Source organism: Catharus ustulatus, chromosome 20 (genome assembly GCF_009819885.2).
Source record: "Catharus ustulatus isolate bCatUst1 chromosome 20, bCatUst1.pri.v2, whole genome shotgun sequence".
NCBI classification, from domain to species: Eukaryota; Metazoa; Chordata; class Aves; order Passeriformes; family Turdidae; genus Catharus; species Catharus ustulatus.
This window is the reverse complement of record NC_046240.1, coordinates 11322897-11343251: the sequence shown is the minus strand read 5'-3', so window position 1 is coordinate 11343251 and position 20355 is coordinate 11322897. Positions and strand designations below refer to the sequence as shown.

The 20355-nt window shown below is 61.4% G+C and overlaps 2 protein-coding genes across 4 annotated transcripts; one reads left to right on the top strand and one right to left on the bottom strand.

Moving 5' to 3' along the window:
* Window positions 1-35: 35 nt before the first annotated feature.
* ENDOV (endonuclease V) lies at window positions 36-8138 on the top strand. 3 transcript variants are annotated; one of them, XM_033076543.1, is made up of 9 exons: window positions 36-112; window positions 650-821; window positions 1705-1839; window positions 2195-2234; window positions 2336-2448; window positions 2550-2618; window positions 3163-3291; window positions 7031-7113; window positions 7574-8138. In XM_033076543.1, exons 1-9 carry the CDS (start codon window positions 75-77, stop codon window positions 7599-7601), a joined length of 807 nt encoding a protein of 268 aa, XP_032932434.1. In that variant the 5' UTR covers window positions 36-74; the 3' UTR covers window positions 7602-8138. The 3 variants fall into 3 exon arrangements, with proteins under 3 accessions (XP_032932434.1, XP_032932432.1, XP_032932431.1); XM_033076541.1 differs by having other exon boundaries at window positions 7571-8138; XM_033076540.1 differs by having other exon boundaries at window positions 7031-8138.
* Window positions 8139-16628: 8490 nt separating this feature from the next.
* NPTX1 (neuronal pentraxin 1) lies at window positions 16629-20048 on the bottom strand. Its single transcript, XM_033076992.2, has 6 exons — window positions 19867-20048; window positions 19510-19717; window positions 18887-19131; window positions 18619-18798; window positions 18276-18531; window positions 16629-17329 (listed from the first exon to the last, which is right to left on the bottom strand). Exons 1-5 carry the CDS (start codon window positions 19957-19959, stop codon window positions 18310-18312), a joined length of 948 nt encoding a protein of 315 aa, XP_032932883.1. The 5' UTR covers window positions 19960-20048; the 3' UTR covers window positions 16629-17329; window positions 18276-18309.
* Window positions 20049-20355: the final 307 nt, after the last annotated feature.

Sequence of the window (20355 nt, the reverse complement as noted above, 5' to 3'; positions counted from 1 at the left end):
GGGCCGGAACGGCCGGAACGGCCTCGCTTTCCGGGGGACGGCGGCGCTGAGGGACGGGCGGGCCCGGCGCTGCCATGGACGCGTCCCCTGCCCGGCGGCGCTGCTGGAAACGGTAACGGGGCTCGGGCTGGGACAGGCACTGAGGGGTTTGGGCTGGAGTGATAACGGGGCTCGGGCTGGGACAGGCCCGGGGGGGCTCGGGCTGGGACAGGCACGGGGAGGATTCAGGCTGGGACAGGCCGGTGCCGCCGCTGGGAACGGTAACGGGGCTGGGGCTGGGACAGGCCCTGGGGCCTGGCTGGAATGATAACGGGGCTCGGGCCGGGACAGGCCCTGAGGGGGGCTCGGGCTGGGACAGGCCCTGGGGGGTTTGGGCTGGAGTGATAACGGGGCTCGGGCCGGGACAGGCCCGGGGGGGGCTCGGGCTGGGACAGGCCCTGGGAGGATTCAGGCTGGGACAGGCACGGGGAGGATTCAGGCTGGGACAGGCCGGTGCCGCCGCTGGGAGCGGTAACGGGGCTCGGTGCTCCCCGGCCCCGCGTCCCCACAAGGCAGCGGCACCCTCGGGAAGAGCCCCCGGCTCTCCGGTTGGGCTCTGGGGCCGGGGCGGGCCGGGCGCTCCGGGGCTCAGAGCGCGGCCGTGTCGCAGGGAGCAGGCCCGGCTGAAGGCCAGCGTGGTGGAGGAGGACACCGAGGAGTGGCAGAAGGATCCCGACTTCTCCGGGCTGCAGAGAGTGGGAGGTGTGGATTTATCCTACGTCAAGGGGGACGAGAGCCGTGCCTGCGCCTCCCTGGTCGTGCTCAGCTTCCCGGCTCTCGAGGTACAGCCCCGTCCCGTGCCTCAACACGGGGCTGTAGCGGGATATGGGAAGGAATTGTTCCCTGTGAGGTGGGCAGGCCTTGGCACAGGTGCCCAGAGAAGCTGTGGCTGCCCCTGGATTCCTGGAAGTGTCCAAGGCCAGGTTGGAATAACCTGGGACAGTGGAAGGTGTCCCTGCCCATGGCAGGGTGTGGAATGGGATGGGCTTTAAGGTCACTCCCGACCAAACAGCTCTGTGATTCTGTATGTGTTCAGCAAACCTTCCAATTGTGTGTTCCCAAGAAGGATAAACGGGAAAAAAAATACGTGTAAGGATTCAGACAGAAGTTTAGGAAGGTATGATGCAAACAGCTCCCAATTGTAGGAGTGTGTGGGATGGCTGGGATCTCCCCCAGGGTCAGGAGGAGCTGCAGTGCCTGCTCAGGGAGCCCTTGGGCAGAGGGAGGTGTTGGCAGTGCCCCAGTGCAGAGTCCTGTGTGTGTGAGCTCTTGCTGGGAATCAGCTGATAATATGGGCTGTGACATAGGAAAGCTTTTCCAAACCCGCCATGGATCTCACACTGTTGTTTTACTTGAACTAATAAAGATTTTTGGTCTCCTTCCCAGCTTTCAAAATGATATAAAAATTGTCTTTAACTGTAAAATCTCTAACAAGCAGAGAAATAAAGTTTGATGCTGTCTGCTGAGATTTTAATGAACTGGATCTCAACTCCTGCTGTGATCTGCAGGGCAAGGCAGGAATGTCTGTGCTGTGCTGCCTCACACCGTTTCCTTTGCCCTGTCCCTGGGTTTAGAGGGATGAGCAGAGGGCATGGAGTGGAGGAGGAGCCTCTGGAGCATGCAGGGGCTCTGGCAGCAGAGTGTGTGCTATGTGTGCTGCCCCAGGTGCTGTACCAGGATTGCCGCATGGTGGCCGTCACTGCCCCGTACGTGGCCGGATTCCTGGCCTTCCGAGAGGTGCCTGTCCTGGTGGAGGCTGTGCAGAGACTTCAGCAGGAGGAGCCCCAGCTCCAGCCTCAGGTGGGGTGTGTTTTCCTTGTCCTGAGTTGGGGTGTCCTGGCTGCAGAATCCTGGGAAAGGTGTTCTCCCTCTGGAGCTGGTGGGGCGGGAGGGGCACGGTCAGGGCTGTGTTGGGGCATCCATTCCCTTTCCCTGGGGAGCAGGGATGTGGGGCTGGGAGCAGCCAGAGCCCTGTGGTGTGTGCAGGGCACTGCCAGTCCCACACTGCTGCTGCTTTAGGGGCAGACACAGGCAGGAAGAGAGGAGCCAAGAGAGATTCCTCCTTCCCCCAGAAGGATGGATCCCTGCATCCCTGGTTGCTCCTTGGAGAGTTCTCAGTGCCAAGGAAATAACATTTCTGCTTTGGCTTTTTCAGGTGCTTCTGGTAGATGGGAATGGCCTGCTCCATCCCAGAGGTAGGCTGTTCCTGGAGAGCCCTGCTCTCCTGCTCCCTGTGCTGCTCCTTGGTGTTCCTGTTCCCTGGTGTCCTGCAGCTACAGTGGCCCCTTGTTGGCAGGATTTGGCACAGCCTGTCACCTCGGAGTCCTGACAGAGCTACCGTGCATTGGCGTGGCCAAGAACCTCCTGCATGTGGATGGCCTGGTCAGGGATGAGCTGCACAGGGAGCAGGTTAGGCCAGGCTTGTTTCTGCTTTCTCATATCCCCAGGGAATTTGGACAGCCACATGTAATTATGGGCTCCTGGCTGACCTTGTGTGTGTTCACCCCTAGGTTCGCTCCCTGCAGAGGTCAGGAGAGACATTCCCACTGATTGGCACCTCGGGGAAGGTCCTGGGCATGGTAAGCTGTCACTTGACCCCTTGGCACTCTGCACAGTGGGGCTGGCTCAGTGATTCAGGAGGGCAGGTGTGAGCAGGTGACCAGTGACACTGCTGGCCCCTCCATCAGAGCTGGGGTGGCTGCAGGTGCTGGGGGCATTCACGTCCGTGGCTGTGGCACCTGAGGTGCTCCAGCACCCTGGATGGGGAGCTGCAGTCTGGGAGAGGTGCCAGTTCCCTGGCAGCTTCCCAGGATCAGTCTGGGAGCGTCTGCTTCAGAGCAGAGCGGGAACAGCAGCTGTGAGACACTTCCTGTGTGTGCTGTCAGCCTGGACTGGCACAGCTCCCTGCATCCAGAGCAGCCTCAGGCATTTGGGGAAGAGCCACGGGGGACAAACAGTTCCTGGAGACACTGGGGTGGGGAAGATGTCCAGGAGGGCTGGGAGCTGCAACCACAGAGCCACCACCCCAGCCGAGGGGGCTGGCTGGCTCCTCACTCCACTGCCCCTCTGGCTGTGTTCAGATGAGCCTGCTCAGTGCCTGTTCTCTCCTCTCTGACTGCCCAGGTGCTACGGAGCTGCAACAACAGCTCCAAGCCCCTGTACGTGTCCGTGGGCCACCGGGTGAGCCTGGGCACGGCCGTGCGCCTGGTCAGGGCCTGCTGCCGCTTCCGCATCCCGGAGCCCATCCGCCAGGTACGGACCGCTCCTGGGGCAGGCAGCTCCTGGGGCAGGCAGCTCCTGGGGCAGCAGCTCCTGGGGCAGGCAGCACTGCACCACTCCTGGGGCAGGCAGCACTCCTGGGGCAGGCAGCTCCTGGGGCAGCAGCTCCTGGGGCAGCAGCTCCTGGGGCAGGCAGCACTCCTGGGGCAGCAGCTCCTGGGGCAGCAGCTCCTGGGGCAGGCAGCACTGTACTACTCCTGGGGCAGCAGCTCCTGGGGCAGCAGCTCCTGGGGCAGGCAGCTCCTGGGGCAGCAGCTCCTGGGGCTGGCAGCACTGCAACACTCCTGGGGCAGCAGCTCCTGGGGCAGGCAGCACTGTACTACTCCTGGGGCAGGCAGCTCCTGGGGCAGCAGCTCCTGGGGCAGGCAGCACAGCTGGGGCAGGCAGCACCACCTGGGGCAGGCAGCACAGCTGGGGCAGGCAGCAGTGTTTGCCAAGCCCTGGGGCACTCCAGAGCCTCTCTTTACCCCTCCTCTGCTGTGGCCTCCCTCCTGCTGGGCTGTTCCCCCAGCCCATGCTGCTGCTCACTGATCCTTCCAGGCCCGTTCTCCTGACGCAGTGCCCGGCAGCATTCCCAGCCCTGCCTGCAGCCCCAGCCTGGCTGATTCCCTGCTCCCTCTCTGCAGGCAGCTGCTGCTGGTGTTGATCCCCAGGAGCTGGGAATGCAGTTTTCCCGGGCACTTGGAGGCCAGCACAGCCAGCAGTGCTGCTCTGGGCCTTTCCCAGTGCCTCTTGGAGCCACCAGCCAGCAGGTGACAGCACTGCATCACTGTCACCGAGCTGCAGCTGCCACCGGGGCTCAGCCTTGGCTGGTCTTAAATCGCAGCAGAACTTGGGGAAAGGCTCTGGAGAAGCTCAAAGCCTCTGGGACTTCTGGCCTGGCAAATGCTTCCCTTCTCCCTGAGGTCACTACTGTTGGTGGCTCCACAGCCCAGAGCCAGGAGTGACCCCAGGGCCTGCCCAGGTGTCCCTGTCCCTGACACTGCCCTGGGACAGCCTTGGGATCGCTGCTGTGCCAGGCTGGTGGGGTCAGGGCTGTGCCCACCTGAGCAGCCCCCAGGGCACTGCTGGGTGACCCCAATGCACCCCAGAGCTGCAGTGTTCCCTGCAACTGAGACTTTACTTATAGACTGCCACAAAATGTGAACTTCTTGGAGGAAAACAAGCCTTGGTGTGTCCACAGCAGAGCTGCAGTTCCCAGTGTCAGCCCCAGTACCTGCCAGACCGGAGGAGGCTGCTGGAGCTCCTTATGTAACCTGCTCCAGCCAGGGACAGATGCCTCTGCAGAGCTCCGAGCCAGCTCTGCAGCTCTGCCTGTTCAAAGGGAAGGGGAAGCATTCCCTTTGGAAACAAAAAGGTGTCTGGGAGCTTGTCATCACCCTCAGTTCGCTTCCAGCCATCTCCAGGATTTGCTCATGTTCAGAGACTCTTGCAGTTCCCTGTGACCTTTTCCTCAGAGTGATGGAATGAGTTATTATCACTTTTCTTACAGAGCGATGAAAAGTCCAGCAGGGGAGTGTGTTTGCTCCAGAGGGATGGCAGGAGCTGAGGACACTTAAACCTTCCCCTGGGACTTTCCTCTTCCCTGCATTTCCTCTGTGTGGTGACTGCCACAGCTCTTGGCACAGGCAGAGCTGGAAGCCTCAGCTCTTGAGCCCCTGCAGCTGCAGTTGGGAAGTGGAGGCTGTGGAGAATCCTGCCACACGTGCCTGACGTGGCCTTTTTGCCATGGTGTGTCTCCAGAAGTTCCAGCCCTGATAGGAGAAGTGCTTACAGATTTCCCAGTGTCAGAAAAGACCTGTGGATCATCAGGGCCTGGTCTGGACGTTCTGGCAGCCCTGGAGATGAAATGGTCTGTGAGAGCTGAGCTGCCCACAGCTCCTGAGGTTTGTGTGGGGGCAGCACGTGCAGTGCAGCTGCTGTGGGAGCTCAGCCTCTGCTTTAGGGGCTGTGGTGCTTCCCAGGAGTGCAGCACTGTCCAGGAAGGGTTCTGTTTGCATTCAGCCCACAGTGTGGCTGTGCTGCCAAGGAACTGCCTGTGGTGCTGGTGAGAGAAGTGAGATCTCAGAGGAAGCAGAGGGATGAACTTCCCTTGTCACCTGCAATCAGTGTTTACATCCTCATTGCACGTGCCAGTGCCAGGCCCAGCCAGGAGAACTGTGCTCACTGCTGAGGTCCTGCACAGAGCTGCTCCTTCAGAGCTGCCCTGTCCTGCTGACAGAGCTCAGACCCCTGCCTGGTGCTGGCCCACACTCTGCCTGCTCATTCCTGGGGTCCCTGTGCCCAGCAGGGAAGCAGGAGCTGGTGCCACTCTGCAGCTGCCAGGGATTGCACCAGGAGCCTGCTCTGCCCTCAGGTTCCTGCCTGGCTGCTCACCAAGCTCCTGCTCCCTTCAGCTGCCCCTGGCCCCGAGCCCAGTGGGTTTGGGCTGCCTCAGGAGGGGCTGCTGGCACAGCCTGGGGCTCTCCAGCCCCCCAGGAAGGGCAGGCCTGCAGTCACCCTCTGTGAAGCACTGAGCACTTGCCCTCTGAAGAATGAGCCAAGGCGTCAGCCTGTCCTCTGGGGCTGCACATCAGTCACTGGTGTGCTGAGACTCCAGCTCCCTCTGCATGTACCCCTCCCAGCCTGCTGTGCACAGGGACACCCTGGCCCCTCAGGTAACAGCCAAAGCACCATTTCCACATCCTCTCTGAAAATAGCCCAGATCTGTGAGGATTATTGCAGGACAGTGATCCATCTTATTGATTAGCCCTTGGTTAATCACCACCTTAAGCTGACTCCAGTGCTGTGTTAGGAATGAGTCCTGCCTGGGAACTGCCACCTCATGAAGCATTAGCTGATGTTCTCAGCAGAATGTGGTTGGGGTTTTTCTTCCCTAGAAGAATAGTTGGTAGCTGTGCCTGCTGCTCCTTGGTGTCCCCGTGGGGACTATTGAGCTGCCTCCTTCCCTGGTTATAAAATCCATCACGTAATCGCTTATCCTGAAGAGTGATCAAAGTTATTTGTCAGTTCGGTTATGAAACTGTCCAATTATAGAGAGAAGGGAAAAAAATCTCCCAAACAAACCACCCCTTATGTAACTCTCTCCTTCTCAGCTGGCAGGAGGCTCTGCAGTTGTGGAGCAGGTTCCAGCAGCAGGCACAGCCTCCAGCGAGGGCTCAGGCTGAGGGCCTGGGGCTGCAGGAGCTCCTCGGGAGCAGCACAGGGTGGGGAGCAGCAAATGCTTCAAGGACAGTCCCCAGGGATGTGTTAACCCAATTTCTGAGCTCATCACCAGACACTGTGAAGCTTTTCCAGCTGGGAAGGTCACATCCTGCTTTGTAGGTGGGGAGAGACTCTGCCTTTGAGGTGGGCACAGCAGCTGCTCGGAAATGGCACAGCAGTGTGCTTGGGAAAGAAGTTTCTAAAACAGAAAGACTTTGAAGGACTGCAAAAATCAACTGCCAGTCCAGGATGTGCTTGTGGTGGCATCAAGGGTCTGCTGCTGGTGTCCTGCAGCACTAGAGGGCTGAGCAAACACCTCAGGGTGGGGGACAGGAACACCCAGGAAATCCCAGCAGCACCTTTTAGCAGTTCTGGGATGTGGTTGGGCTGAGCCACCCAGTGTTCTGTGGGATGTGCTGACAGCAGGGTGGATGGGGCTCCCTGGGGTAACAGGAGGCACCAGCCAGGCTGCTCAGCCCAGCTCACTCCTTTCCCTCCTTGGTTCCAGGCTGACATCAGGTCCAGGGAGTACCTTCGGAAGCAGCAGCCCTGTGCTCCTGTGCTGGAGGCTGTCCCTGCCAGCCCAGAGAGGTGGGTGTGTGGGCAAGAGGGACCTGCTGTGCCATTAGCTGCAGTAATGGCATTAAAGGTCCAGGCAGGGTGACAGGGTGAGCTCAGTGGGGAGGTGAGGACATGTGCTGCCTCCAGGTGATTTCTGCTCCGTGTGGCCACACCTGAGCTGTCCTGAGTGTCCTGAGCTGGGGAAGGGCAGCAGGGATTTGGTCTTTTTTCAGCACTGGCCATAAGCAAAGCCCTAACGCCCACAGGTGTGACCTGAGGCTGAGCAGAAATACCTGCAGGGAGCTGGGTTTGGGCTCCAGCTCCTGGGGGGGTCAGAGTGCCCCACTCTTACATAAGGTGGGCCCCTGGGTGTCAGCTCAGGGCTGCATCTCTGGCAGGTCCCCTGAGGTGCAGGAGCTCAAGCTCACCTGTTGTTTGTGCCTGTTGGTTTCTTGTTTTAAAACTACTTTCTCATTTTTGTTCCCAGCAGCAAAGAGGAGGCTGAGTTGGAGGATTAGCCTGGTGCCAGCAGAACGTGCAGAGCTCCTCTTGGCTGGCTCCTCTCGTGCACCAAGGCTGGGTCCTGCTGGGTGCACAGGGCAGCACCAGCCACTGCTCAGGGAGAATCCTTGCTGTGAATTTCTCAGGGTTTGTTTTCAAGAACTGTTAAAACCTTTGTGTAAGCAAAGGCTCACGTGTAAGTTTGCAACACCTTGCTGGAGTCCTTGGGCAGCTGCAGGGGGTGATTTACAGAGATGCTGAGGCATTCTCTGCAGCCTGGGCTCTGCCATTTCCTCTGCAAATCCCTGGGGAGCAGCAGCCCCATTCCAGCTCCAGGAGAACAGCTCTGCTGCCCAGCTCTCCCTGAAGGAAGGATCATCTCAGGGGAAAGGATGGGAGAAGCCATTTCCCTCCCAGGAGGATGGGGAGGTGACTCCTGGCACACAGAGCACTCCAGGTGCCCAGATCCCAGGGTGGGGGACAGCCCAGCCCAGCTGAGGGGGCACAGGGACAGCTCTGTCCCCTCCCTGCATGGACACAGAACCTCCTCTGCCACAGCATGTCCTGTCCTGAGGGAGCAGGGATCACTTCATTCCTCATTCCACACAAACCAGCGATTTCCCTGGCCATGGGGACAGTCCCCTACAGCCTGTCACAAATCCAGGCACAAGTGACAGAGTGGACAGGGGACAGCCCCTCCCAGACCCCATGGGCAGAGCAGGGAAATCCATCTGGGTGTTCTCATTGCTTTGGCCTGTGCTGGGAGGCCCCAGGCCCATCCCTGGCTCGTCCCAAGTTCTGGGTGACACCACTCCCACTGCAGATTGAGCCCAGGTGTGCTGAGTGGAGCCCCTAACCTGGCTCAGCTGTGCTGGGGGAGGCTCTGTGGGGAGCAGCTCCTCCAGGATGGCCCTGGCAGAACAGGGGAACCTTCAGCATGTGGGACTGTGGCTTCTCCTGCCCTGGTGAGTGTCTGGGTTTAATCTCGTGTTTAATGGCTGTGGTTTTAATCCCTGATCTGTTGGTGTTTTTTCTTGTGCTTCTGGTTGGTATTTGACAATGAGAGATTTGGGCTGGGCTGGTCAGGGGAGGCTCTGCAGCCAAAGCTGTGCTTTGGGTGGAAGTTTGAGGAGTTGAGCCCAGGAATGTGAGGCTGTGGCTGTTCAGGGTCTGGCACTGGGTGTTCCTGCTGGGATCAGGGTGTGTTGATCCATGGAGGGTCTGTGTGCTCAGCCTGTGAGGGATCTGCTGTCCTTGGCTGGCCTGAGCCCCACAGCTGCCTCTGCTTGAGGGGTGAGGGAAAATCAGGTTAAAAAAAAAAAAAAAAACTATAAAAAATGGCTCTGCATCACTGCCCCAGCTTCCCTCTGCGTGAGGCTCTGAGCTGCTCTGCTTCCAAGGCCAGGTAAACTCAGATGACTCTGGATGAAGTCACCTGGGGAGGCTTTGGGAGGAGGATGGTTCTGCATTGTCCTGCAGCCCTGCTGGAGCCAGGGCTCTGTGCTCCAGGGTTTGGGCTTTGCCTGGGCCCTGAGTGCTTAAAGGAAGGGACTAATCTCTGTGTTTGGTGTCTGCTTGTGGCTCTTTGGACACAATAAGGGATTAACTTGGTCTTTATCTAATTGGTTTATAACCCTGGGAAGGGAAAATCACTTTGTAATGCTTGAAACCTCTTAAGAGAAACTCAGAGACTGGAGCTTGAGTGTCCTTCAGAATAAACTCATACATGGCTTGTCTTTTTTAACTCTGTTACTGGAAATCTGCTTTTCTGAGTGTAAAGTTGGTGGGGATCAGAGTTATTGCTGACTGGTTGTAAATCCTCCTGTTATCACCAGGAGGTTTTCTGTTCACCATTTCCATCTGGGACTGGTTGGAGTCTCTGGAGGTGTCTCAGGACGTGGGGAAGGGGGAATGAGCTGTGGGGCTGGGCAGGGATGTGCTGTCCAGGGATGGCTCCTGGGTGACAAACTGGGGCAGAATTGGTTTGGGGTCAGGTTCCTGACTCCCGTGGTTCTGCTGCAGGTTCTCTGCATCTGCTCCCTCTGTTTTATTTGTTTGTCTGGGGAGGAGGGAGAGGAGATGCCTCAGGATGCAAATCTGTCTGTTCTGAGGAGTCTGGGTGAGCAGCTCCATCCCAGGTGTCTGAGGCTGGGTGGGATGAGCTCCCACCTCCGTGTCTGGAGCTTGTGGCAGTGTAGGTGCTGCCTGTGCAGTTCCAGCTCCTGTGACTCAGGATTTGTATTTTGGGACACTCCTGCCGAGGGTGGGGGAAGTGTTTCATTGGGATTTCCCCCCTCCCTGCCCCCAGTTCTCATTCCTCTCCTTTTGGCTTGGCTGGGTGGGTTCAGGAGGGGCTGTTTCCCTCCTGGTTCTCCAGAGCAGGGCCAGCTGCAGGTCTGAGCCATGGTCTGGCTGTGGAGCTGAGCCCCCATTCCCAGAGCGTTTGGTGTTTGTGGGGCTGGGGCAGCTGTGTCCCTTGGATCTCAGGCATTCCCCAGCTCTGGCTCTAAAAGGACATTTTTGGTGTCAGTCCCTCCCGTGCAGCTGAGCCTCTTGGACGTGGTGGCTCCTGGGCAGAGCCTGGCTGTGCAGAGGGAGCTGGGGAACGTCATGGCTCCCTTGCAGGGCTTTTTGGTTCTTATTTTTTTTGTCCTTTTGTCCTTTTTTTTTTAATTTTTTCCCTTCTTTTTGTCCTATAAATAGTTCTCCACCCCAACTGCTCTTCCCGTTGTTGGTGTTGGTTGATCCTCCCTGATCCTCTCACCACAGCCCCGCCAGCCCCCCCGGCTTTATTTTAAGGCCCCATTAATTAAAAGCAAATGAGTGGAATTTTTCTTGACAAGCAAATTAATAGCAAATGAGGTGATTATGAGCTGTGTCATTAGGGTGATGGAGCAGCTTGTGCAGGGCTCAGCCCAAAGCAAGGCAGCAAAGCCGTGGGGCAGCAGATCTCTCCTTTTGGGGGGCTGGGGCTGTGTCCCCCCGGGGTGGGGACATGGAAGGTGCTCCCTTCCCCTCCTGGGCTACTGGCTGGAATTTTGGTAGCCAAGGAGAGCCAAGTGAGAGCCTGGAGGAGCAGGAGGAGGCAGAGCAGAGTCCGGGGGTGGCTGCAGCCCCCAGCCCCACCCGCGATGCTCTGGGGGTCCCACCCGAGCTGTCCTTGCACGGGGACACGCTGGGAGCGCCTTGTCCCCATCCTGGCAGCCCGATCGGCTTCAAACCCGCCAACCACGGCTCGTGATTAATTCCTGGGCTGGTTCCCACCTCGGGGGCTCGGTGCGGGATGTTTCCCTAGGAACACGCTTTTTCCTGCTTTTCTTGGCCGGGCTGCCTGGCTCGCTGTGCGTGTGCCTGCACAGCCCAGCTGGTCACTGCTCCCGCACGGATCCGGGGGTTTGTTTGTGCTCGGGAGAGCCCCGAGCGGCGTGGGAGGCTCCGGCGGCTCCCGCTCGTGTTGTGGCTGGAGCTGGGGAGGGAACAGCTCCTGCCGGAGGAGGAGGAGGAGGAGGAGAGCAGCCGGGCCGGGGATGGAGAGGAAGGACAGGGAGAGGAGGAGAGGCGGTGCCAGGAGCCGGCTCTGCCCCGGTGCCATCGCTCGAGGGACAAATGTGCGGTGTTTTCGCCTGCTAATGAAACACCCAGCCATTCTTGGGACCGTGTGTAGAGTCTGTGATAAATCCGGCGGCTCTGTAACTTGGAGGGATGGTGGGCAGCACCGTGATTAAAGCGCTCTGATTAACACACAAACCTTGTTTGTAATGAGTGGGATTGGGAGGGTGTGGAAATCCAGCTGGCGTGTAATGAGGTTACTCCAGCAAATTACTCGGATATCAATTACTCCGCTAGGTAAATGTCGCCTGCCTTCTCTTTGTTTGCAGTAAACTGAGATCCAATTAGTTCGAGGTGGTTCTTGCTCGTGCCTGAGCTGCTGGGCCCCGAGGCAGGGCAGGGCACCACCGGGGCAGGGACACCCCAGGCTTGGGGACAACAACCAGCCTGTCCTGGCGCTCCCTGAGCCCGAGACCCCCGTGTGGTCCCCGGAGCCTCCTCGTGCTGCCGGTGGATAAATTCCATTTTTGCTGGAAATTGGCTCCGTTCCCCCGGTGTGCCGCTGCTGTTCCCATCCTGCTGCCCGGGAGCGAGGGAAGGGAGCGAGGGAAGGGAGCTGCTCCCGAAACTGCCGCTGGAAAAGGGAGCAGAGGGGCAGCAGGAGCGTGTCGGGGATGGTGCCCCTGCTCCATCCATCGGGAAGGGCTCTGCATATCGGGAGTGCGGACAGGGCTGGGGTAGGTCACCGTGATCCACCGGGGCTCCTCTCCCAGCCCTGGATGCTTCCACAGAGCTCATGAATATTGATGGACCAACATATGGGACCTAGGGAGGGAGCAGAAGGAGCCCAAAGCGCTGCCAACTGCGGAGCACGACCCATCCCGAATCCAGGGCCGGTCCCCGGGCAGGGGGAGGCTTTGGGGGGGCACCTGGAATAAATCAGCACCGCGGTGGCCCTGTGGGGTTTTCTGCCCCATCAGGAGTTGGGGGCAGCTCCCAGGAGCGAGGGGGTGTTGGGGATGCTGTCCCTGCATGAACACTGACTCAGCCCCCGCGGGAGCTCCGTGCCCGTGCCTGGGGCAGGGGGGGATCGCAGGACCGAACTCTGCTGCCAGCCCGAGCTCTCTGCCCCCCTCCCTCGCTGCCAGCCCGAGCTCTCTGCCCCCCTCCCTCGCTGCCAGCCCGAGCTCTCTGCTCCCCTCCCTCGCCGCCGGCCGGCCCGGGGCCGTGGGGCTGTCCCGTGGTAATGCCCCGTGGGGCTGTCCCGTGGGGCTGTCCCGGTGGGGCTGTCCCGGTGGGGCTGTCCCGAGGGGCTGTCCCGAGGGGCTGTCCCGTGGGGCTGTCCCGTGTTGATGCCCCGTGGGGCTGCCCTGTGGCTCCTCGCCCTTGCGCCGGAGCCTCGGCAGGATGAGCAGGGCTCCAACGCGCTGCAGGCGATCGCTGACCTAATTTCCAGCAGCGCTGTGGAGTTTGGCATCTGTTGCTGACAGGGAGGGAAGGGGGGGCTGGGGACGCCCCAAATGTGCTGCCCTGTACCCCCAGTCCTGGATAGCACTGGGGGAGCTCAGGGTGGGCTCTGACCCCGCTGCACCACCCACTCCTCCCCGTGTGCCCCTTCCTGTGCCCGCTCTGCTCCACAAATGCTAATTAATCAGCATAATTAGTGCGATGCTGCATCTATTTTTAATCAGCTTTGGAAGACAGAGTCTTCCTCTGCTCCGTGCTCGCCCACAGGCTGTCCCAGGGCTTGCTCGGGGACCCTGCGGTGGGACATGGGTTGTTATTCCCCTGTGCCCCCGGGAGGGGGTCAGGAGCCCTCTTGGGATCCCCAGCCAGAGGAGGATCCGCCCAGAGCTCCTCGGTGGAGCCTGAGGTGCCAGCCCCTCCGTAATCCATGGGGATGAATAGGAAGGATGGAGGAAGCAGCTGCCAAGGTGACGTTTGACAGCAGCTGGGAAAATCGCAGGAGGAGGAGCTCGGGAAAAGGCTGTGAAAAGATTCTGAGAAGGCAGAAAAGGGGGGGGGGCAGGCCCGAGTTCCAGCAGCTCCCGGCCCCAGGGGGAGGGATGGGGTCTCCCTGCTGCTGGGACCTGCCTGGGGAAGCAGCACCCTGGGGAGACTGCGGGTGTGAAAGGAATTGTTGGTTCCGTGTGGCCCCGGCCGGTTCTGGTTGGGCTGTCCGGAGGGCTCGAGGAGCCTCTCCCGGCCGTGCTGGCCAGGATGCCCGGGCAGTGCCTCGGGGCGTAGGAACCGATGCTGTGCCAGCATCGCGAGTGGCATTTGAGGGGCTCTGTCACAGCCCGTGAGTCACGCCTGTGACCGGAACGCTCAGCCGGCCTTGACTCCGTGCCCGGGGCGGTGTCCAGCTGCCCGCAGTGCCCCGGCCGGTCCCGCAGCTCCGGGACGAGCCCCCCGGAGCACTCCTGCCCGCAGCCTGTGCCCGGCGCGGCTGTGGCTGAGCTGAGCCCTCTCCCTGCTCGGTGGGCTCTTCCCCTCTCCCTGCCTCCTGCATATTTAATCCGGGTCTCCTGGAACCATGTGCTGGGCCCGGCGCGCGGCATGACACATTCCCTGCTAATTAATCCAACTCCGGCGTTTATTAAGTGCCTGGCACGCCTCGGGCGCTGCGTGCTGATGATGCTCAGGGACGCTGCCGGTCCCAGTGCCGCAGGCAGCTCCTCTCGCAGGCGGCCCCAGGCGCTCCCGTGCACGCAGGGATTGGGAAAGGCCACGTCAGGACACGCTGTCTCCGTTTGTCGGGGGTGTTTCTCTGTAAAACACAGCGTATTTCATTTTTCACCCCTCGGAGGAGCGGTCCCGAGCGGTGGCAGGGAGAGGCGATCCCTGCCATGTGCGCCTGGAGCAGCCGGATCAGAGCTGCAAATCCCGGCTGTGTCCTGCCCTCAAGGACTCTCCCTCGCCCCCGTCGGTATTTCTGAGCCATCTCCCGAGTCCTGGGGCCTGTCCTCACGCAGCCCAAGATCTCCATCTGCTCTGCTGCTCTAAAAGCTCCTGGATTTAGTGCGCTGGGGCGGGATGGCGCTCCCTGATCCCGCTGGCTGTCACCGAGCAGCGCTGGTGCCACCGAGCAGCAGCTCTGGTGTGTCAGGACTGGGTGGGATTGATGGGGTGGGCAGGGCTGCTGCTCACCTCTGCCAGGATCCTCCCTCCTTCCCGCAGGAGCTGGCAGCGCTGGGACACGCGGTGGTGCCTGGAGTGGGACAGGGACAGGGACGGACAGGGACAGGGGTGGCCTGGTGGGGCTGCCCGGCCTCTTCTCCCTGCCTGAGCTGACTGCACCCAGCTATACCCAGCACAGCTTTTGGGGGGATAAGAGGAGTTCGAGGGACCCCGGAGGGGATGAGGTTTGTCCCGCTGAGTGCAGCAGTTCCTGCAGCTCCCTCAGCCACCACCCACATCCCACCCTGGGGAGGGGGACAGCCCCACCTGCACCCCAGAGCGTTTCCCTGATACCCCAGAAAAAGCCAAGCCCGCCTGTTGGTGCGGTTTTGCTATTGCAGTTCAGATTGTAGAGCAGCGCAGCCTGAGCCCGGGGGATGGATCGTTCCTGCCCTGCAGCAGAGGGGGGCACTGGGGTCTCACCTTGGCTCGGGAGGGCCGGGGGGGTTGTGGCAGCACCAAGGCCCTGCGTGGGGCTGGGGGCTGAGAGCGAGGCAGGAGCTGCCACCCGTTCCCTGGGTATAAATAGCATCCCTGGCGAGGGTGTGGGCTGTTCCCAGTGACACGGAGCCCAGCAGCCTGTCCTTGGAACAGCTGCTTTTTGGGGGCGGGGGGGGGACGGTGTCTGTGTCACCAGCGAGGGCTGGGGAGGGGCTGGGGGGGCTGCCAGGGCTCTGCTGCCTTGTGAGCCTGGGGAGACACTGCCCTGGATCCCTACTGTGCTTTGGGGGAGCTGGGGAGCCAGGGAAGGGGGAGTCGTGCTTGCACCGTCCTCCTCAACCCCCTTGGTGCCTGTGTGTCCTGGCAGTGCCCTGGCAGTGCCCTGGCAGTGCCCTGCCTCCTCTCTGACTGGGGGATGGACGGTGGCACATCACACTCTGCTGTCCCCGTGGGGCTCAGTGAACCCCCCTGACACAGTTCTGATTGATGTCTCACCTTCCCTCTTTGTCTCACCTTCCCTCTTGCCCCCAGCAGATTCCTGATGCCAGCTGTGCGCTCCCCACGGTGCCCAGCACTTGTCACTCTGCTCCGGTCCGTGATTTTTGGTGTGGAAAGCAGGCCTGGTTCCCAGCCCTGCAGTTCGGCTCGAAGCACCTCCCTCCCCTCGTGTTCCAATAGTTACGGCTTGAGGCATCCTGGAGGGGACGTGGAGCAGCCACAGGAGCAAACGCTCCCCTCTGGAGGAGCAGAGGCTTTGTGGGGGTGGCAGGGGCTGGGAGAAGGACGGGACCTGGCCTGGCCGTTGGCAGCTGGGGCGTGGGAGGTGACAGGTGACAGTCCGGGACACCTTGACCAGAGGAGAGAAGTTCTTGGGAAGATGCAGCACGAGTGGCAGCAGGACCCTCACTGCCGTCCCTGTGGCCACTGCTGGGACCCTCCCTGTGGCCATCACCAGCCCCCAGGAGCTGAGACTCGCTGAGCACAGATGTGGCAGCAGCCAGGGCTCTGCTGAGCTCCCCCAGCCCCGTCCCTTGGGGCTGTCCCCGTGTCCCTGGCTGGCACAGGGAGGAAGGGGACACTGCTGTCCCCGTGTCCCTGGCTGTCACAGGGAGGAAGGGGACACTGCTGTCCCCGTGTCCCTGCCTGTCACAGGCAGCAGCCCTGGCTGGATCCCCAGCTGCTGTCCCCAGCTGCAGGGCGCTGGGGGCGTTCTGGGGGATCTGTCTGGGCTGGTTACAGGAATAAATTGTGATTTTCCCTTTATACCTTTGGTGCAATTTGTGTGGCACGGCCGGTGTGGGTCAGGGGGAAGCTGCAGCTCGGGGACAGTGCTGGGGACACTGGCCTGTCCCTGGCTGTGGCACACGGGTGGCCTCCAGCCCCACCACCCTCCCAGCCACAGGCTCAGATTCCCCCTGGGATCGCTGCCTTCCAGGAACAGCGTCTGGAGCCCAGCCCAGCTCCCGAGGGAGCTGAGACAGCCGGGCTGGGGTTTGTCACACCGGTCAGGGGTTTGTCACACCAGTCTGGGGTTTGTCACACCGGGCTGGGGTTTGTCACACCGGGAGCAGCCCTGCAGAGCCCCGGGGGTGCCACTGTCCCCTGCACCAGGCTGGCAGCGCCCAGAGGGAGCCTGCAGCCAGCAGCTTGAGGAAAAAACACATCAGTTTGTGTGGTGTGTTACATAAAGCAGGGAGAGACGTGGTTTGAGGGTGCGGGAGAAGGAGCCAGCCTGGCACAGAGTGCCTGAGCCAGCTCCAAGAGGAACTGGGCAGAAATTTCTGCTTCATGCAGACATAAAAACCTTCCTGTGGAAAAAGACAGGCTGCTGAGCACTGCCTGCTCAGGGAACAGACACATGTGAGAGAAGGCGGTGTCTTTCTTCACGCTTTATTGTGTAAAAATAAAGTCAACAATTCATGTAATCCCAGCAATAAAATGGAAAAAGCATGAGAATCCGTAGAAACAGTGCATTGTCAGAACTGCCGATGCGGGCCGGATGCACGGGGTGCCAGAACCCCTTCAAATCCCAAAGGAGACAGAGCCAGGAGTAGGAAAAATGTACAGCTTTGGTCAGCAAAATAATGACAAATTAAGATACATTAATTCTCTCCCCTACTGTACACTATGTACACTGTGTTGACATCACACCCTTTCGTGGTTTTTTTTTTTTGGCAAATCCAACGCACCTGGGGCTGGAGGTCAAACCGGTGCCGTGGTCTCGTTGTTCTCAGCAGGTTGTGCCTGTGCTCGCCGATGTGAGCGGGGGCTTGGGAGGAACTCAAATTAACTCTCGGTGGTTCGGGGGTTTTTTCTCGCACCAAGAGCACGGCCGAGGCTGCGCTGGCCCGAGCCGTGCGCGGGGTCTCGCTCTGGGGGTGCTGCTGCCTGTGCCGGGGCTGCGGGGCCGGGAGGGAGCTCCCGGCTCCGCTCCGACCCCTCCGCTCCGCCCGTCTCTTTGCCGCATCTCTGGAGTTGGTCGTGAGGCTCTGGAGCCCCGGGTGAATTCTCTGCCTCATCCTGCACTGCCGCCCGGGGCGGGGCAGGAGGGGGGCTGGGGAGTGATTTCTGCAATCTGTAGTACAAACCAGGAGTTTAGAAAAGGAAACCATACAAAATGCATCTGTTATCTCAAAATACGCTTCTTTATCTCTTTTTATCCTGCAGAATCTCAAAGCACGTTTTTTGTTTTCCTCAGGGAGCGCTGATAATTCTATATATATATTTTTTTTATCTTCATAAAAATACCTTTTTTTTTTTTTAATTGGTAATAAACTTCCCTTTACAGTAAGAGAAACAAGAGAGTGTATTATCAAAAGCAGAAAGGCTTCAGACCTGTCAGTGGGAGCTGGGCTGGAGGGGTCGGTAAAGGCTATTTGTCACCAGCTACGGCGCGTAGGAGGCCTCGGGGGGCTGCAGGCGGCGGGGCCGGGGGTACCTGAGTGCGGCAGGGCGGGGAGCGGGGCCGGGGTCCCGCCGGGGTCCCGCCGCAGCCCGGGGCTATGGCTGTGGTGCTGGGGCAGCGCCGGCCGGGCAGGGGCGCGGGGCTCGCCCGGGAGCGGGGACAGAGGGGTCACCCCCTCCTCTGACAGAGGGGTCACCCCCTCCTCTGTCCCCCAGGATGGGGAGGGGGGGATGTCGCAGCTTTCCCCCAGCTCTGGGGGCACCACCCTCCCTCCCGGGGGGGGTCAGGCTGGACAAGGAGGAGCCCCGAGGGGGCTCCGGGCCGGGTCCCGCAGCCTTTTCAGGCGCCGGTGCCCAAGGAAAGCGGCGGCGAAGCGGGGGCCGGGCCGGGGGGCGGCGGGGGAGGCGCAGCCGCGCCAGGCCAAGGCACGCAGGCGTTCAAGGACGTTGGCAAGACAGAAACCGGAGGGTCGTGGGGCTCCGGGGGCAGCGCCCCGCTGCCGGGGCATCCCTGCGCCCGGGACGAGTCGGGTGGCTTCGTTCTCGGTTGTTTTTGCGCAAAAAAAAGGAGGAAATAAATAAATAAATAAATAAATAAATAAATAAATAAAAAGAACCCGCTGAGGAGGTTTCTCTCGCTTGTCCGTGGCCCTAGTTGAGCTGGCGACAGGCCTCGAAAGTCCACTTGGTGGCCCCGCCGTAGATGTCGATGTTGGCCTCAGCCCAGGCGATGACGTTGCCCGCGAGTGCCTTGGAGCTGCAGGTGGCCAGCCCGTACACCTCGCCCGGGCTCAGCTTGCGGTCCCACACGTTGAAGTGGGCCAGCTCCCCCACGAAGGCCTGCGTGGCATCGAACCCTCCGCCCAGCGTGTCCTGCGGGGGAGCCGCCGTCAGCGGGGCTGGGTGACCCCGTCCGTCCCCTCGGGGCCACCAACCCCACAGGGCCCCCCCAGCCCTTACCTGCTCCTGGCCCAGCACCAGCACGCCCTGCGGTTTGATGGGGTGGTAAGGGGCCAGGTTCTCGCCGTTGCCCGTCTGGGTGCCGTCCTGGTAGGCTTCCCACACGCCGTCCCGCGTGGTCCAGGTCACGCAGATGTGGTGCCACTTGCCGTCGTTGATGGTGAAGGGCAGCTTGGCCACCTGGGGGGAAGCGGGTCAGGGTGGTGCCCACGGGGGTGCCCACGCTGCCCCCCCAGCCCAGCCCCCTCCCCGCGCCCCGGGGCTGTACCTTGTCATTAATGAGGATCTCCATGGGGTTATTGCCCCACTCGATGAGCACCAGCTCGTTGGCCTGGCCGGGCACGGCGTACGAGAAGGGGGTGCCCATGCCGGGGGAGGCGCTGGATTTGATCCACATGCAGATGCTGAAGGCGTACATCTCGGGCAGGCTCTTCTTCACCTTGGCGTACATGTAGTTGGTGCGCATGGGGAAGGTGAGCTGGAACCTGTCCGGGGGCCGGTTGTCCTTCTGGCCTGCGGGAGCGCAGGGGCGGTGGGCTCCCTCCGGGTCCCTTTCTGCCCCTTTGGGGGTTCCCCCCTCCCCACCCGTTATGTAACGGGCCTTGAGATGGCAGCGAGGAGCAAATCCCTCCGGCGCCGCGCGGCTCCCTAATCCCCGGGGCGGGCAGCGCCCGGAGCATCCCTGCGGGCACCGGCTGCCTCAGGAACCACCGAGCACGGGATGAGGTTGGGAGGGACCTTAACGGCCAGCCAGCTCCAACCCCTGCCACGGGGAAAGCCAAGCGGGGGGACAGGGATCGCTCCCGGGGCGGGCGGCGGGAGCGGCTCCGGTCCCCAGCGGCGGGGAACGGCCCGGGGGCACCGCGGGCGGGGGCGGGCAGCGCCCGGTACCTTTCTCCAGGTCGCTGATGCGCTGGTGCAGCGAGGTGAGGGTGCTCTCGATCTTGCCGCGCTCCTCGGACTCGTTGCGGGGGCTGAGCTTGCCCTCCTCCAGGCTGTTCACCCGCGACAGCACCTGCTTCTCCAGGTCATCGATCTTGTTCTGCAGGATGTCCTTCAGGTTGTTGGTCTGGCTGGAGGAGTTCATCCTGCTGAACTGCTGCAAGGGGCGAGCAGAGGAGCGGGCTCTGAGCACCGGGCAGCGGCTCCCGGTGCCCGGCTCGGCGCTGCCCGTGCCGGGGTGCGCGGCTCCCGCTGCCCGCGGCTCCCGGAGCCCGGCTCTGCGGCTCCCCGGCTCTCCTCGCGTACCTCCAGGTTCTCCAGCCGGGTTTTCAGGGACTGCAGCGTCTGCCCCAGCTGGCTGAGGGTCTCGGCGGCGGCCGGCCGCGACAGGTCGCCCATGGTGTTCTTGGAAAAGCCCTTCCTGCCCTTTCCCTCTCCGGGCAGCTCCAGCACGCTCTGGCTCTCGCAGCGGCCCAGCTTGGCCGTGAGCTCGCGGATCGTCTCCTTCTGGTTCATGATGGTTTCCTTCTGCTGCAGCACCGTCTCCCGCAGCTGCAGCACGGTGCCCTTCAGCTCCTCGGCCGAGCCGGTGCCCAGCGCCGAGGCCGCGCACACGTCCCCGTCCAGCGGCACCGAGGTGCAGACGAAGCGCGTCTGCCCCAGGCTCTGGGCGAGCGCCGGCCCCAGCGCCGGCCCCAGCAGCAGCAGCAGCGGCAGGAGGCGGCGGCTGCCGGGCGGCCCCGCGGCCATGGCTCCGCTCGGCTCCGCTCGCTCCGGGCCGGCTCCGGCTCCGCT